Raw genomic sequence first — 14,819 nt, forward strand, 5'->3', positions numbered from 1 at the left:
CTTTAATTTAATTTTATATTTTTAAGAAATCCTTGTACTTCATCGCCGATAGAAATGAAAAGGGAGTATGAAGCTATTTTAGCTCCAAGTCTTCTGTGCTCAAGAAGTTCTTTTATTTCCTGGGATATCCTGATTTCTTAAAAGAATATAATGATCTGACCTTGAAAATGAGGTTCTCTTTTTTAGATTGAGCTTATTCCTTTTCTTTTGTACTGTATCTCTGGTGTATCAGGTTATGGTAATCTCTGTTGTGGTATATTTATCTTTCTGCAAACTGCCTCATGCCATTGGACCAAGGGATAAGAAATCAACATTGCTCTTTCTACTCAGTGCTTCTATGGTCCTTTAACATATGTGTCACAGGTTCCTGGTGTAAAATTGCATTATGTTAAAATGGGTAATAGTGTAGAGAAGTCAGAGTTGGAAACAATCAAAATGTTGTCTTGCAAGCTGAGAGCAATGCTCTTTTGGGAGAAAGAAAGGGAATGTAAAATACTAGGCAAAGTCGTTTAGAAATTTCAAGATTGCTGTGATGAATTCAATAACATCACAGGGGAAAAGAATTTCCTTTAGAAGAAATAGGCTGCCAGTTGAGACTATTAGCCATTCTGTTACCCCTACATAATAAAGCTAAATCATGTAAGCTGTGCAGAAACAGATGGACCAACAGAGACAAATTATTTGTGATGTAACTGATAACTAGGTTGAAGCTGAATTATTGTGTATTTTAAGAGAGCAGTGAATAGTTTGCAAGATTAGGGAAAACTTGACTTCCCAAATGAAAACAGTGAGAGAAATGAAATTCATCTTGTTATGAGCATGTACTGATCCATAAAGACAAAATGCAGGGGTAAATGGATGACAGAAAACAGATTTCTTGGTAATAAATGGGAAGGCAATCACAGAAAAACACAGCTGTCCAGTGCCAAGGACACAGAGTCATGGTAACAATTAAACCCATCTCCTTCAGACATATGTAATTTTGTGGACAAATTAAAATGTAAAATACTTTTTTTTTATTTATTTCTTGCTTTGTATATATACAGTTTTATTACTAATTTTTTATTACATCAGTGATCATCATAGATCTTGAAACAGATAAACAGACACACCTGATTGCTTGATTAAGAATGACAGATAGAAAACAAATACTGGAGATGACCAAAGCATGACTTCAGGGAAGATATGGAAAAGACAATATTCATCTGATATTAATATTGAAAATTTGCTCACTTTGCAGAGAAGAATCAATTAGTGATTCTAATTTTTTAGTGATTCTATTTTTTTTGAATATAGAAGTATATTCTACTTCTTTGTCATTTAAATCTCATTATTACTTGTATTTTATTTGGGTAAACACACCAGTGATAGCTAAATACTTTTGTCATTGGACAAAAATATTAATAATTTCTAACTTGTTTTATGATAATAAATAAAGTGTAATTCTTTTAGCTTTCCTGCTTATCAGATTTCTTTACTTCGCTGATCATCTATAGGATGAAATTTTCCTGGACTCCAAAGATGGGTGAAAGTTTTCTTCAGGAAAAGAACTGACTGTTCTGAAGCCTGCCAGTTTTATTCAAATCCCTTTTTTTTTTTCTTTTTTTTATTGAGCCAACTCTGTGTTGTAGTGATTTTTACTCAGAATATCCCAAAATTCTTACTCAAACCAATAATCATGTGTTGATAGGTGAAATTAGTTTCAGAATTCTAATGAAGCTCAGCAGCTGGGAGACAGACAGCTCATCTGAAGATTAAATGAGAAAAATTGCCACTTTTGCTGGTTCCTTTAGGAACTCATTTACATTCTGTCAGCTCCCATTAGGGATGGGAACTGCGAATATTGAGGGAAATATGCATGAATTCAGTGCTGAAATGGCCAGTCGTGATCAGTTTCTTCCTGCTTACAAAGCTGCCAGAAGATTTTATGTAGGTATGCCTTCTGGAAACAGAGGGTGATAATCTGCTTGCTTTAAACTGTCTTAAAATTTTGAGTTTAACATAACTAAAAAAAAAAAAAACAATCCCCAGCATAACAAAGAAAACACATGATAAAACTGTAATCCTAAATTTTAGGATTAATATTCCTGAAGTCTTCTATGCAGTATTCTGTCATTCTTTTGCTTTTCTTGCCTTTTCTTTCAACCATGGGTCTGTAAGCTTCAGTATTTCTTTTAATGTGACAGTACCAACAGCAATGACAAGAAAGCTACTGCACAATTCATCTTTCCCTCGTTACAGCCCTGAATTTCTATGTACTTGGATCCTCATCATATTGACAAGTCTTCATGAGGACTGCTGAAGGAGCCAACAGTAGACAAGGAATATAGAGCATGTAGGTGTTATCCACTTCTCCACTGGCTTTGGGTTGTATTAAATGGATCACAAATAGAGGTGACTGTGCCAATAAAAGAAATGCATTTAAGCATTCAACTGGGAATGTAAAAGACAATGCATATGTGAGCACAGGAAGAGAATGCTACTTTAAACATGGGAAAGTGTGGTGCTGTTGTGTTGCAGATTTTTGTTATTTTCAATTTTATTTAAATAAGAGTTGCAGAAGATTAATAAGGGCACGGGAAGGTTGCATAAGATTCTCAACAAGTTTTTTTCTACTGTACCTGCAGGAAAGTTTGATGACAAATTCATAGTTTCAATGAAAGAGTCATATTTGGTTTCTGAAATATTTAGGCAAATTCTAAATGGAAAACTACCTTTTTTTAGATCTACAGGTTTGAGTAACTTATTCCTAACTATTCTAAGAGAAAAGAAGATCCCTAATGCTGTTGATTTTTAATAAAACTGAGTAGATTACTGTGAATAGTCTTGTACTCTGAAGAGCACACTAGAATCATTGAAATGAAACAATTCAGTTCTACAGAACATGCTAAATGGCTTGAATGACACAGGTAGAAATGTAGCATTTGCATTATACTTACAAGAAGAGGATTACAAAAAACAAATTATTTCGCAAAAGCAGAAATAATAAACAACTTCATTTATCATACATTTTGAAAGTGATGCTGCACAACTCTATGGTGATACTAAAAGTGAATACAGAGATTGTAAAGACTGAGAATGATTAGAGATGTTCAAGCATACTTCATACATCTGCAGATATGGATTTTCAGCTGGTTCAAGGTTTTCAATGATAATCCTTGCCTCCTTGCTTCTTACTTCCACTCCTCTAAAGTATATAGAAAAATATTTCAGGATTTTGAAAAGAGATAGTTTTGGAAAGATGAGTTTTGGAAACCCTATTTCAGAGCTTTAGAGTGAAGGGATTAACTAAATTACTTTAAAAAGTAGTTCAAAGAATTTCAATTTAATATATTTACAACTATTTAAAACATGAGAAACCTGGAAAATAAAAACCTCATTATACACTCTACAGATGTACTACAGAATCAGATATTATTTCAAATGCATGAAAGTAACACAACTTAAAAGCAGAAAGAAGATTAATTTAGTGTCAAGAAAAAGCCTACAGTATCAGTCACTGAAGTAGCCAGTACATGCTAGTGGACTCTTCTGAAATCTATAGTATGTTTGTAAAACATTATACAGCACTTTCCACAACACCTGTGTTAAAAAGTATTTAATAAAATACTAGTAGCACTAATGTGTATGTTTAGCTTTTCAAAAATTCGAAAGTTATATGAATTAATATGTCCAAAATTTGTAATCTATATAAAAAGTAAGTTCATGGGAGCTACTGTCCAAAGAGCTTTGTCTTTTTCTCCAGTAATATCAGATTTTTGTGGTATCTATATCCAGGCATAGAGGTCTAATTACCTCTGTGGATGCCACAGAGGTGATTAGCAACACCAAGAATGTTTTCACAAAGGGAAAATTGCGCCTGAGTAATCTGGTGGCCATCTACGATAGACTGACCACATTGGTGAATGAAGAAAGGGCTATAGGTGTCATGTACTTTGATTTCTGGAAGGCCCATTTAGAGACAACATTCTTGTCTCTAAATGGGAGAGATAGGGTTTTGATGGATAGAATATAAATGGATAAGGAATTGGACAGATGGCAGTTTCTAAAGGCTTGCAGTCAACATTACTTGTCCATTAGGAGATTAGTAACAAGAGGTGTCCCTCAGAGGTCTAGTCTAATACTAGTATTAGAACCAGTATTAATCAATATATTTATTAACAGACACTGGGATTGAGTGGACCCTCAGCAGATTTGCAGATGATACTGCAGATGATGCAGTTGATTCACTTGAAGGAAGGATCCAGAGGGGCCTTTTCATCCTGGAGGAGTACGCCTCTATGAATTTTATGAAGTTCAATAAGTCCAAGGTCCTGCACCTGTCTTAGTATTAAGACATAATTAGGATGACCTCAGAACCGAGAACTGATACCGATTTTAATTACACTTGAATCGATGTGCAAGGGTTGTTTTAGAGGGTTCATGTCTGGTAGATCTTAATTTTCAAATATTACCCTAAATGATAATGAATAATACTTGAAGATAATTTCTTGTTTTCCTGATTTTGTTAATGATTTCTAGAGTGGTTGCTGGAAAAAAGAAAAAGGAGTCTAATATATTGATTTTTTTCCTGGGATTTCATGTATATAGAAAAGATTTACATAGATAAATGTTATGTATTTGCATTGCTGGCATGTCTCATTTTTTTCACTGGCAGTCTTAAGTTAAGAAGCTTTCTTCATTAATTTCCTTACAGGTCAATGACCTTTATAACAGCTCTGTAGTGTAAGCACTCTTATACTCTATAAATTGCCTAACATATTAAAAATATCATCTCCACATAGCAAACTATCTGTTAATGAATAGCTGAATGACTAAAATGCATGTTGAGAAATGGATAAAAAATTTGTAAGGCAATTAAGCTTAGCCTTATGCTTACATTACTCTGGTATTTGCATTACAAAAGAGTATTGTACAGTAGAAAAGTGATATGAAGTCAGATATGTTATTATTGTGAAACTCAACAGTCTTCATAACTAACTCCCCTTTTCTGTTTATACCATGCTGAAAAATAATTTGTTTTGAAGCTACAACATTCAGTATGTCAAAAATAAACATTTATAAATGTACTACTGATTTACAAGGGATTCATGTGATTTCACATATGAATGTGAAAACATATTGAGCATTTGAACCAGATAACTAACTATTTTACAAGACTGAAAAAATGAACCTGTCATACAACAAGCAAATATGTAACCCTCTTTAAAGTAAGAACCCAAGTTTCTTCTGACATAATTGTATTTTGCATGAAATCTTTGTTACTGCTATTTAACATCTATATCAAAAGATTGCCTGAACAAGAACACAGAGCACTATAGGGTGTATAAAATAGAACTTCATTGTCTATGATATAGTATTTATTTGAAAGAAAAAGTGATAGAGGAGCAAGTAGATGGCAGTACAATGAGGGCTTTGTGGTAGAAAAGTAGGTTAAACCAAAGCATCAGGTACATACTAATTTGGTGTCATATTATCCCAAGCACAGTATTTTTTTTGAAGTTTAGGATTTCTATAAAAAAATAATCTGATGTAAACATTGTAAATTTTGTAAATCAGCCCTAAATATATGGCATGCTTAGGCTCCTGGCAATTTACAGGCACAATCCATCAGCAGTTTTGGCTTCCTAGGAGTGCAGTTCTGTAAGAGTGGCTCTGCATGGTGCCCAGAGCCATGCTCTTGTGCTGAACAAGCAAGACCTCAAAGTGAATTCAATATAACTTTGAATATATTGCTGTGGGATTTGTGCTAATGTATCTGAACAGTGTTACAGTGTGCACTGGTGACATTTCAGAGATAGATTTGCTGAGGGAGATAACTTGGCTGATGCAGCTGCCGGACACTTTGATTGCCACAGAGCTGAGGATCCCACAGCACCCTAGTATTGTAACACCAAGCAATTTTCCCATATTGTCTAGTCTTGAACCATGTGGATTGAACCCAGAAACATGGATTGTAGGATTTTTAGGTTGCGAACTTTTTAGACAACCCACATCTTCCACTCTTTTAATAGGGCACTGTTTTCTTTTCCCCAAAATAAATGGCTATTTGGTTGCATTTTTTGTTTCATAACATAATTTCACAATAATGATAAAGTGGAATTGTTCCTCTTTGCACAGTTCTAATTAGGTATGAAGAATAGAAAGAAAGATGAAGCGATGAGAAAATTAATGATGAATTCTTGCTACCTCAGAATCTGTAGCAGCTACCTTCTTTCAAGCTGTGAGGTAGAAAATGAGAATTCTGGCAATGCAAAAAAGAGACCATAACAAAAACTGTTATTAGTTCCCCTAAAGCAAGATTTTTCAGCCTTTCCAAGTAGATATCTGATTATTCAAAGTTAAATTTTCATTTCCATCTCCCTTACAGTGGCTGTAAAAGCAAATTCAAAAATGTACCAGTGAGAAGTCAATAGTCAATTTACCTCTGGAAAGGTTGCCAGAGAATACTTTCTTCTGAGAATACAGTGTTAAGGAGCAAGCAAGTGAGATCATCTTCATTTCAGATGGTAATTACAGCACTTCAGGAGCACCCAGTTGCCTCTCCTGACACCATAACTCTGGGAAGGTAAAATGAAGTACCTTTCCTGTACTTTTATTTATTAAATTGCATAAAGTGATCCCCACGTGTTTGGCAATATGCTGAACCTATAAAACATTATTACTCTGGCCAGTTAAGAACCACCAATCTTTTTTCCACTGTAATTTAAAACTTCTAGGGATTTGAAAGTTTTGCTCTCACAGAAACCATACCCTATTGGGCTATAATTGCATGAATGTTGTCTTTAATTAAATTTGAAACCAGTTTCTTTGGAGCAAATATGGAACCCACAGGTCTGTAATGCCAAGGGTCATATATAGTTTTTTAAGATAACAACTTCCCAATCTTTGGGAACAGTGTGCGGTTTATTAAGGATGTATTGCATATCTTCATTGCTACCTCTGCTATTTCACACTTCAGTTCCTACAGAATTCTTTCATCAGCACCATCTGGTCCCACTGATTTACTGCCCTGGATTTTTTTTTTTTTTTTTTTTTTTTTTTTTTTTGAGCTGCTCAATAGCATCTTTCTTTGAGGCATCAGCCTTTGTTAAGTCCACTCATTAATTCCTTATAAAAATTATCTTTGAGTCAAGAAATTTCCTCATTGCACTTCACAGCAAATATGAGTGTAGAAAGCTACTTTTCTTTTTGCCATGTTTTGATTCCTTTGTTCATTAGTTGATAGTTCAAAGGACTAGTAGTTATGCTGGTTTTTTTGCTGGTTTCTGAAAAAGCTTTAGGTTTCTTCCTGCCTCTTGAGGATGTTTTGATGATCTCAGTCAAACTTCTTCCTCCCTTATTTTCTTCCCTAATTATCGTATTATTTTTCCTTTTGTGCACATTTCTTCTGAGCTTAATGGTAGGACTATGTTTATGTTGATGTGTAGTTATATTATGTTAATAAGCTCTCAAAAAAAAAAAAAAGAAGATTGGGTACATTTTGAAGCTGTATAGTATGAGGAATTAGCATATTATTATGAATATCCTGTGCAGAATGAATAATTCTATGGTAAGTGGGGTGTATGCACCTACATTTCTTATCAAGTGCCTGGGTAAATGAATGTAAAAATTTCCACCTTCATTAAGTCTGTGCATAAGTGCTTATGAGCAACTTGGGGCAGGGAGGGGACTCTAAGGCAAGACCTCTGGATGGACAATCCTTGAACCCTAAAGAACATCCTTGGTCTTTGTCTCTGATCTCTGCAATTCCTGTGGAGTGCAAAGGGAGCTTGCGAAATGCACCTGGCATAGCCTAACCAATAAGGTTTGTCAATCCTGCTGAGAAATCACAAACTCCTGAGCTGCAAGTACTGGTCTCAGAGCTGGGGCTCACCTTGCCAGGAGCTGGGCTGGGCTGGTTTCAGCTCCTGCCTTGGAGCCACGTGCCTGTTACCTTCCCTGCCTGAGCCTGAGCCCTGCCGGTGCCTCCATAGGAAAGGTCTGGCAGAGCCAGGGGGTCGTTGTCCGGATAAGAAGAGCCTGGGGAGGCTGCAGGGCCACACTCATGCTCACCTGGGAGCAGGCAAAAGGCAGGAGCCCAGGGTTAGAAAGAAAATAAAAACTGCCTGAGCAGGAACCCCCAAGGCTCTGTGGAGGGGCCTCTCATTGCAAGCATCATATTCCTCCCTGTATAAGTCTTAGATTATTAATGACATATCTTGTCATTATCTGACATAGCATGTATCATCTGCTTACAGACACTTAGTGCTTTTTCAGAAAGATATAAAATTTCAGACTCAGGATCTAGAGAAAAGGTGAATATAAACCAGGAACAGTAGTGGGTTGTTTGCACACAATTTTAGTTGAATTAATAACATAGTTTTTCTGTTACAATATGATAATTTACTCTTTTAGACAGTTAAAACACTAACAGACAATAAATTCCTTGCTCCATATGTCTGGTTTCCTTTTGCCATAACAAAAATTCGGATGTAACATTTTTAAGCCTGAAGTCTTGACCCAACAATTTTCAGCTGTGTCTGCTTTGCAACAAAGTCTACATAATCCCTTCTCAACCCCTGACTTCTGGTCCCTGGCTGGTCAGCCTGGTCCCTGGTTCATTTTAGCAAGCTCCACCTTTCTCTGTGTGCTTCAGGTTCCACCCTTACTGTCATTCCATCTCCTTGTCCTACCCTTTCATTTTCCAAATGTGAACAGCTCCTCTCTTCACCTTCTGGAGGATTTGGGTGACTCAGACGGCAACAGCTGAAGCACAGAAAATGTGTGACTTTCTCCAGATGACCTAGCTGCAGCCTGCTACAGAAACAAAACCCACTGGAATGAGTCACCATACAAGCAGCAATAGCAAAATGATGAGGTCCCAGGATCCTTTTGTAGTTCATTTCATATTCAGACTCACATTGTTCCCTAAGAAAGCTTTTTCTCTTAACCAATAATTTCTAACTGTAGGGTGGAAATTTTCATAATATCTGAGAAATGTACTGACTATCCTGATGGAGATAGATATGCTATAAGGATGCAAATTGCTTTCCTTTGATTGTATCACTTTTTGAAAAGATACTGTCAAGAGAAACACTGATGTTCCTACTGTGGCTTTTTTTTTTTTTTTACTAGGAAAACATGAGATTACTAAAAGCTAATCAAATATGGTGTTTTACGACTATAGCCCAAGTTCAAGCCAGGCGTATAGGAAACAATGGAAAGTGCTAGCATACACTGTGACAGATTACCTTTCTTTTATATGGACACAAGTTATTTGGTGCATTAGCATGCTTATTTATTTAATATGCAAAAACCACATTGCAATTCAAATGGGTAATTATTATGGCCTTTTTGGAATTGATGTCTATTTGTTATTCACATTCTATGTAATATCAACACAGAAGCCTGCTACCATTTCTTCTCTATTAAAATAGTTTCTTTATTCTACACAGTGTTGGCAGTTAATTTAAAAATAAACATCACTTTTGAATTCACTTACTAAATTTGAAAAAAAAATGACAGTATGATAGTTTGATCCATTATTATAAGCATAATGTTCGAAATTAGGCTTTACTGAGTAGCTTTTAAGGACTTAAATGTAAAAAATATTATTGTAAATCTAATCAGCTATAAAATAAACTCCACCTGGTTGTATTTTGTACAAAGATATTAATAAATATGTCTATGCAATTTGTAGGTACTGACACAGTTGTTTGCAGACATAACAAAATACATGTATTTTGTTTCTTTCATGTTTTTTTATAATCATATATTGACAGCATTAAAAATGGAGGTATGATAAAGAACAGTATAAGTAAACAACATATATATACTTCAGATAAATTTAAGTCTTTGTATTCTCCATGCATATGTGTATCTTGATGTGACAGGCCAAAGTCCAATGATACTCTTCAAACATACTGAAAACAGTACTCAAGCAGGAGCTTAGCTTCAAAATGTAAACCAGGTAAATTCTGGAAAGACATATAAAAATATGTACACATGCACGTACATACACACACATATATAGATATTGCTGTGGCCTCAGATGCAGTTCAGTACTTAATTATACTATACAATGGACCATTAGAAGGAAGAGTTCTAACATCTAGGTCTGAATTTTAAACTGAATTCATGTTCAAAAATTTGTGAAGTGGTGTTCAAAGACACTTCGCTTCTTTTCCAAACCTGTCTTTTGCCTCCAATCTTAACCTAGTAAAAATATATATATGTATGTATAGAGCATACATATAGTCATTGGTTAGTTCACAATACTATGTGTTCACTAGTGTAATACACTCTATTATATTTGAATTAAAAAAATAATACTCTGTCCTCATGTAATTCATAGCATTATCTGTAAGTAAAAAGAATCACAGGAAAGTCACAAGTAGCTAATCCCATCTATTTTGCACCCAGTCAAAGCTTGATTTTTCTCTATAACTTTGATCTATGCATTTTAATTTTAAATGATAAGGTGTTTGCATTTCACTCTGTCTGGTGGGAGATCACTACAAACATTGCATAGCCTAAGCATTAGAGCATCATCTTCCTATTTATCCTCACTTTTCTATGATTTTAGGGGTTGTTCCAGATATACACAAAGAATTTTTAATTTTTCAGTATAGCTGCTTGAGTATTTAACAAAGTTAAATATATTTAGGTGTAAAATCTATTTCAAATTGATTTTCTGCTTTAATACTAAAATTTGTAGAACTAACTACAATGTGCAGCACCATCACATATTTGTTTTGGTGTGAAGATTAATTGTTCCTATATGGTAAAAAAGGAAATCTAAAACAAAGAGTAGACTTATTTTGGTAAGAAGAAAATTGCAGTCCTAAATGGGCATTGCTGAAAAACATTCTAATAGTCTAACTTTTTCATAGAAAACAAGAATGCTTCACATTCACATAGAATAATCAGCATTTTCTTAAAACCATATGCTCTTGCCTTTCCTTCCAACATTAGCTACTGCAACACTTTTTCAGCTCTACCAAACTTTAATATAAAAAGGTGATCTGAATCTGAATCAGATCCAAGCTTTCTACCCAAATATTGCAAATCCACCAGAATCAGCATCACTAATTTTTTAATAGAATAGATATTTTATGAAACCTGACAACATTAGTAGTGATTTTTTTAAAATTGCAGATTAAGGCTTTTATGGAGAATCAAAAATGACACTCAGGTTCAATAGAACAAAGATTTCATCTAATATTAGTTTCTGGCAAGTCAATTTGCAAGATTATTTTTGCAGATTAAATTAGCTATATTGAGAGGTCACCCTCTTACTTTTAAATCAAGAAAGAGAGGCAGTTGCATAATAGCATAATGCTGTAGATATATTATTAACCAAGCTTTGACAATAAGGAAATTAGCTATTCAACAAGAAGGGGTGAATAAAATAAAAAGGTGTTCTATAACACAATGATTATCTCTTGGAAGATGCTGCGGAAAGGCCAGCTGAATATCACTAAGAGTGCAACCTGTCTGTATCTTAGCATTCAATCTCTGGAAAATGTAAAAATTTAGCTCAGAGTTAGAGAAAGAAGATGCCACCATTTAAATTGGCTTATGATCTATCTATTCTGGGCTGCATGATGCATTTGTACTCTTAAAAATGTGACTTCTGGCTTTGGAGTACTTAATTAGTCAGAAGATATCAGTCTATCTATAAGTTGGTGACTTATATCATCCAGGCAAAGTTTGAAAGTTTGAAAAAAAAAAATTTCAAATTTAGATTTTAAAACTGCCACTAAGTTTAAACTGCGTCCTAATGTTTTACATATATTTATATACATAAGCAGTGTGTTAGTCAATGTAAATACATGTAAATGTAAAATAACTGACATGGGTTTTCCTCACAAAAGCATTTATGTTTCATCTGGAAGTGCAAATGAATACACACTAGGGAAAGGTTTCCTATTTTATAACAATGTTTAGCCAGTGACATTATTTCTTCCTCTAGTTGCCAACGTCTCTGTACAGATCATTGCTGGACTTCTTTCCTACATCATGGATGCCTCATCCCAAGCATTGTTCAAGGCCTGGTTGGTTGGGGCTTCAAGCTGTCCCTACCCTTGGATGAGGGATAGGAACTTAATGATCTCCCCTTCCAATCCAAACTGTTCTAGGATGTTTAACTCACTTATTCAGAAGACTTTCTCTGACTGATAGAAACCTCTCCAACAGTATGTTTTTCTTCTGTAATGCCTTGTGACTGCAGTTCCTGATTAGCAGGTGGTGAGTAATGGATTGTTTTATTTTTCAAGTAAATGTGCATAATCGCCATGTTCTTGTTTTTGATGGCAAAATCCTTAGGGAACTGAGGGCCAGTATATTAGAAAATGTAGTATCTACACATTTTACTAGCTGGAAGCAGTAACAAATAGAAATACAAATCTCAGCTACCATTTGAAATGAGCCACAAGTGGTCCTTTTAAGACAATCTTAGGCATAGACTGCTGACCACTGCAAAAGAAAATTAAGCACCAGATTTTTGAAAGAATCAGAAAAATGTGGTGAGTGGAAAGAGGAACAGTTATGAACACATGTAAGATTTTTTAAGCAGGATTTAGTAAATTATATCCTTCATCCTTCTAATTTTGTTGCACTTTTCAGATTTCTGTTTAAAAGACAATTTTCCCTTAACTGCTTCAAGCTAATTTTTGGGTTCTACCTTCTATTGGTTATGTGTCTCACATACTTCAGTTCTCATTTCTTTCATTATCTTGTTCATTGAGCTATTCTTCTTATTAATTTAATTATCTGCTTTTACTTTCCTTTCATTCAGTTTTATCTTCACTTGTCTTTATAGACTTTTGCCATGTCAGTTCTCTTCTGTTTAATTCTTACTCCTTTCTAGCACAGGCAAAGGAAGCAATTGGCTTGAATTCAGTGAGCTTTGGAAGGACCTTTAGCTGTTATTAAGGTTTTCTATGATAGGTGAAAGAGTAGCTTCTCCTTGCACTGTACCTTGAATGGCTGGTGCTGACCACAAGAAAAATTCTTCCTTCATCTGTGGTATATAGAAAATTTACTGCATCATTGACCCAGGAAGACTTTGGTGGGTTTAGTGTGTTCCTCCCCACACTTTTATTTTTTAAATTTATTTTTGGTGGGGTGTGAAACAGTAATAAGAAGGGTTCCAGCAATCCAAGATCAAAAAGAGAATCATGAACACATACTGTTATTCCTCTCACTAACTGCTTACTCCAATATTTCTCACTACCTTGTTGACTTTACCCTCTCTTTCCAAAGATTTATATCCAATAGGTTTATGGAACCAGAGTGATCTAGAGTATGAATAGCATGGGCACTAATGTACTAACATAGTTGACATCAATGTTGATTTTGGTGGTAGTGAATCTGTTTAGACTTCTGTGCACTACTTAAAACCACAGTGTCTAATCTCCAATCTTTTCTGTGAACGTGAGAAAATTTTTATTCCAAAAGATGAATCAAGAAACCATACCATCCACTCACTCCCCTTAATAAGTCATGAATGTGTAGAGCAGAAAGGAATCCATATTCTCAGGGAAGACTTACACAGAAAATAGAATCATAGACTGAAACTTAAAGATCATCTAGTCCCAAACATACACCCCACACCCACCTATGTGCAGGGACACCTCCCAGCAGACCAAGATCTCAAAGCCTCCTCCAACCTGGCTTTGAACACTGACAGGGTTGGGGTATTTACAACGTCCTTGGGCAACCTGTTCCAGGGTCTAACAACCCTCACAGTAAAAACTTTTTTCTTATATCTCACTTAAATTTTCCCCCTCTAAATTTATATCCAACATTCCTTGTCCTGTTACTTCAGCTCCTGACAAAGAGCCCCTCCATGACTTCCTAGTAGGCCCACATCTGATACTGCACACCAGAGCTGCACGCAGTAATTCAGGTGGGGTCTCACAGGAGCAGAACACAGAGGAACAGTCACCTCCTTTGGTGGTGGAGCTGGCCATGATCATTTTGATGCAGACCAGGTTGAATTTCTGGGTTGTTGAGTGCACACTGCTGCCTCATGTTGAGTTTCTCATCAACCAACACCCCCAATTCTTTCTCTGCAGGCCTGCTCCTAATCACTCCTTCACCCAGACTGTGTCTGTGCCTAGGATTGCCATGACCCAGGTGTAGGACTTTGCACGTTGCTTTGTTTCCTTTCATGACTTTTACACAGACCGACTTCTCAAGCCTGTCCAGGCCCCTCTGGATAGGATTGTCTGTCCCCTCCCTCCAGTGTGTTGACTGCCCCACAGAGCTTGGTGTCAGCAGCAAATTTGCTGAGGGTGCACTTGATCCCACTGTCCACATCGCCAGCAGATGTTGAACAGCATCGGCTGCAGTAGTGACCCCTGAGGGCACCACTCGACACGTGGACAATGAGCCCCTGGCCACAACTCACGTGGCCAATGAGCCCCTGGCCACAACTCACGTGGACAATGAGCCCCTGGCCACAACTCACGTGGACAATGAGCCCCTGGCCACAACTCTCCACATGCAGCCCTCCAGCCAGTTCTTTATCCACTGCATGGTCTGTCCATCAAATCCACATCTCTCCAGTTTGGAGACAAGGATCTCACATGGCACAGTGTCAAAGCCTTTGCATAAGTCCAGGGAGATGATGTCAGTTGTTCTTCCCCTATCCCCCAGTGCTGTAGCCCTGTCATAGAAGGTCACCATGTTTGGCAGGCATGATTTCCCCTTTGTAAAGCCATGTTGGCTCTTACCAATCACCTCTTTGTCTTCCATGTGCCTCAGCAGTTTCCAGGAGAATCTGCTCCGTGATCTTCCCTGGCACAGAGGTGAGACTGGCTGCTCTGTAG

At 36.2% G+C, this 14,819-nt stretch overlaps 1 protein-coding gene across 4 annotated transcripts in view; it reads left to right on the forward strand.

Moving 5' to 3' along the window:
- TAFA5 (TAFA chemokine like family member 5) overlaps window positions 1-14,819 on the forward strand; it is a 673,456-nt gene that overhangs the window by 426,529 nt on the left and 232,108 nt on the right. Inside the window, exon 6 of one of the 4 annotated variants that reach the window (XM_072920426.1) lies at window positions 2,242-2,335. The exons of the other annotated variants lie outside the window; for them this stretch is intronic. Coding sequence (XP_072776527.1) covers window positions 2,242-2,247 — 6 coding nt within the window. The 3' untranslated portion in view covers window positions 2,248-2,335. The remainder of the gene's footprint in view (window positions 1-2,241; window positions 2,336-14,819) is intronic. 4 annotated transcript variants of the gene reach the window in all.

The sequence above is a fragment of the Taeniopygia guttata genome, chromosome 1A (genome assembly GCF_048771995.1).
Source record: "Taeniopygia guttata chromosome 1A, bTaeGut7.mat, whole genome shotgun sequence".
Taxonomy (NCBI): Eukaryota; Metazoa; Chordata; class Aves; order Passeriformes; family Estrildidae; genus Taeniopygia; species Taeniopygia guttata.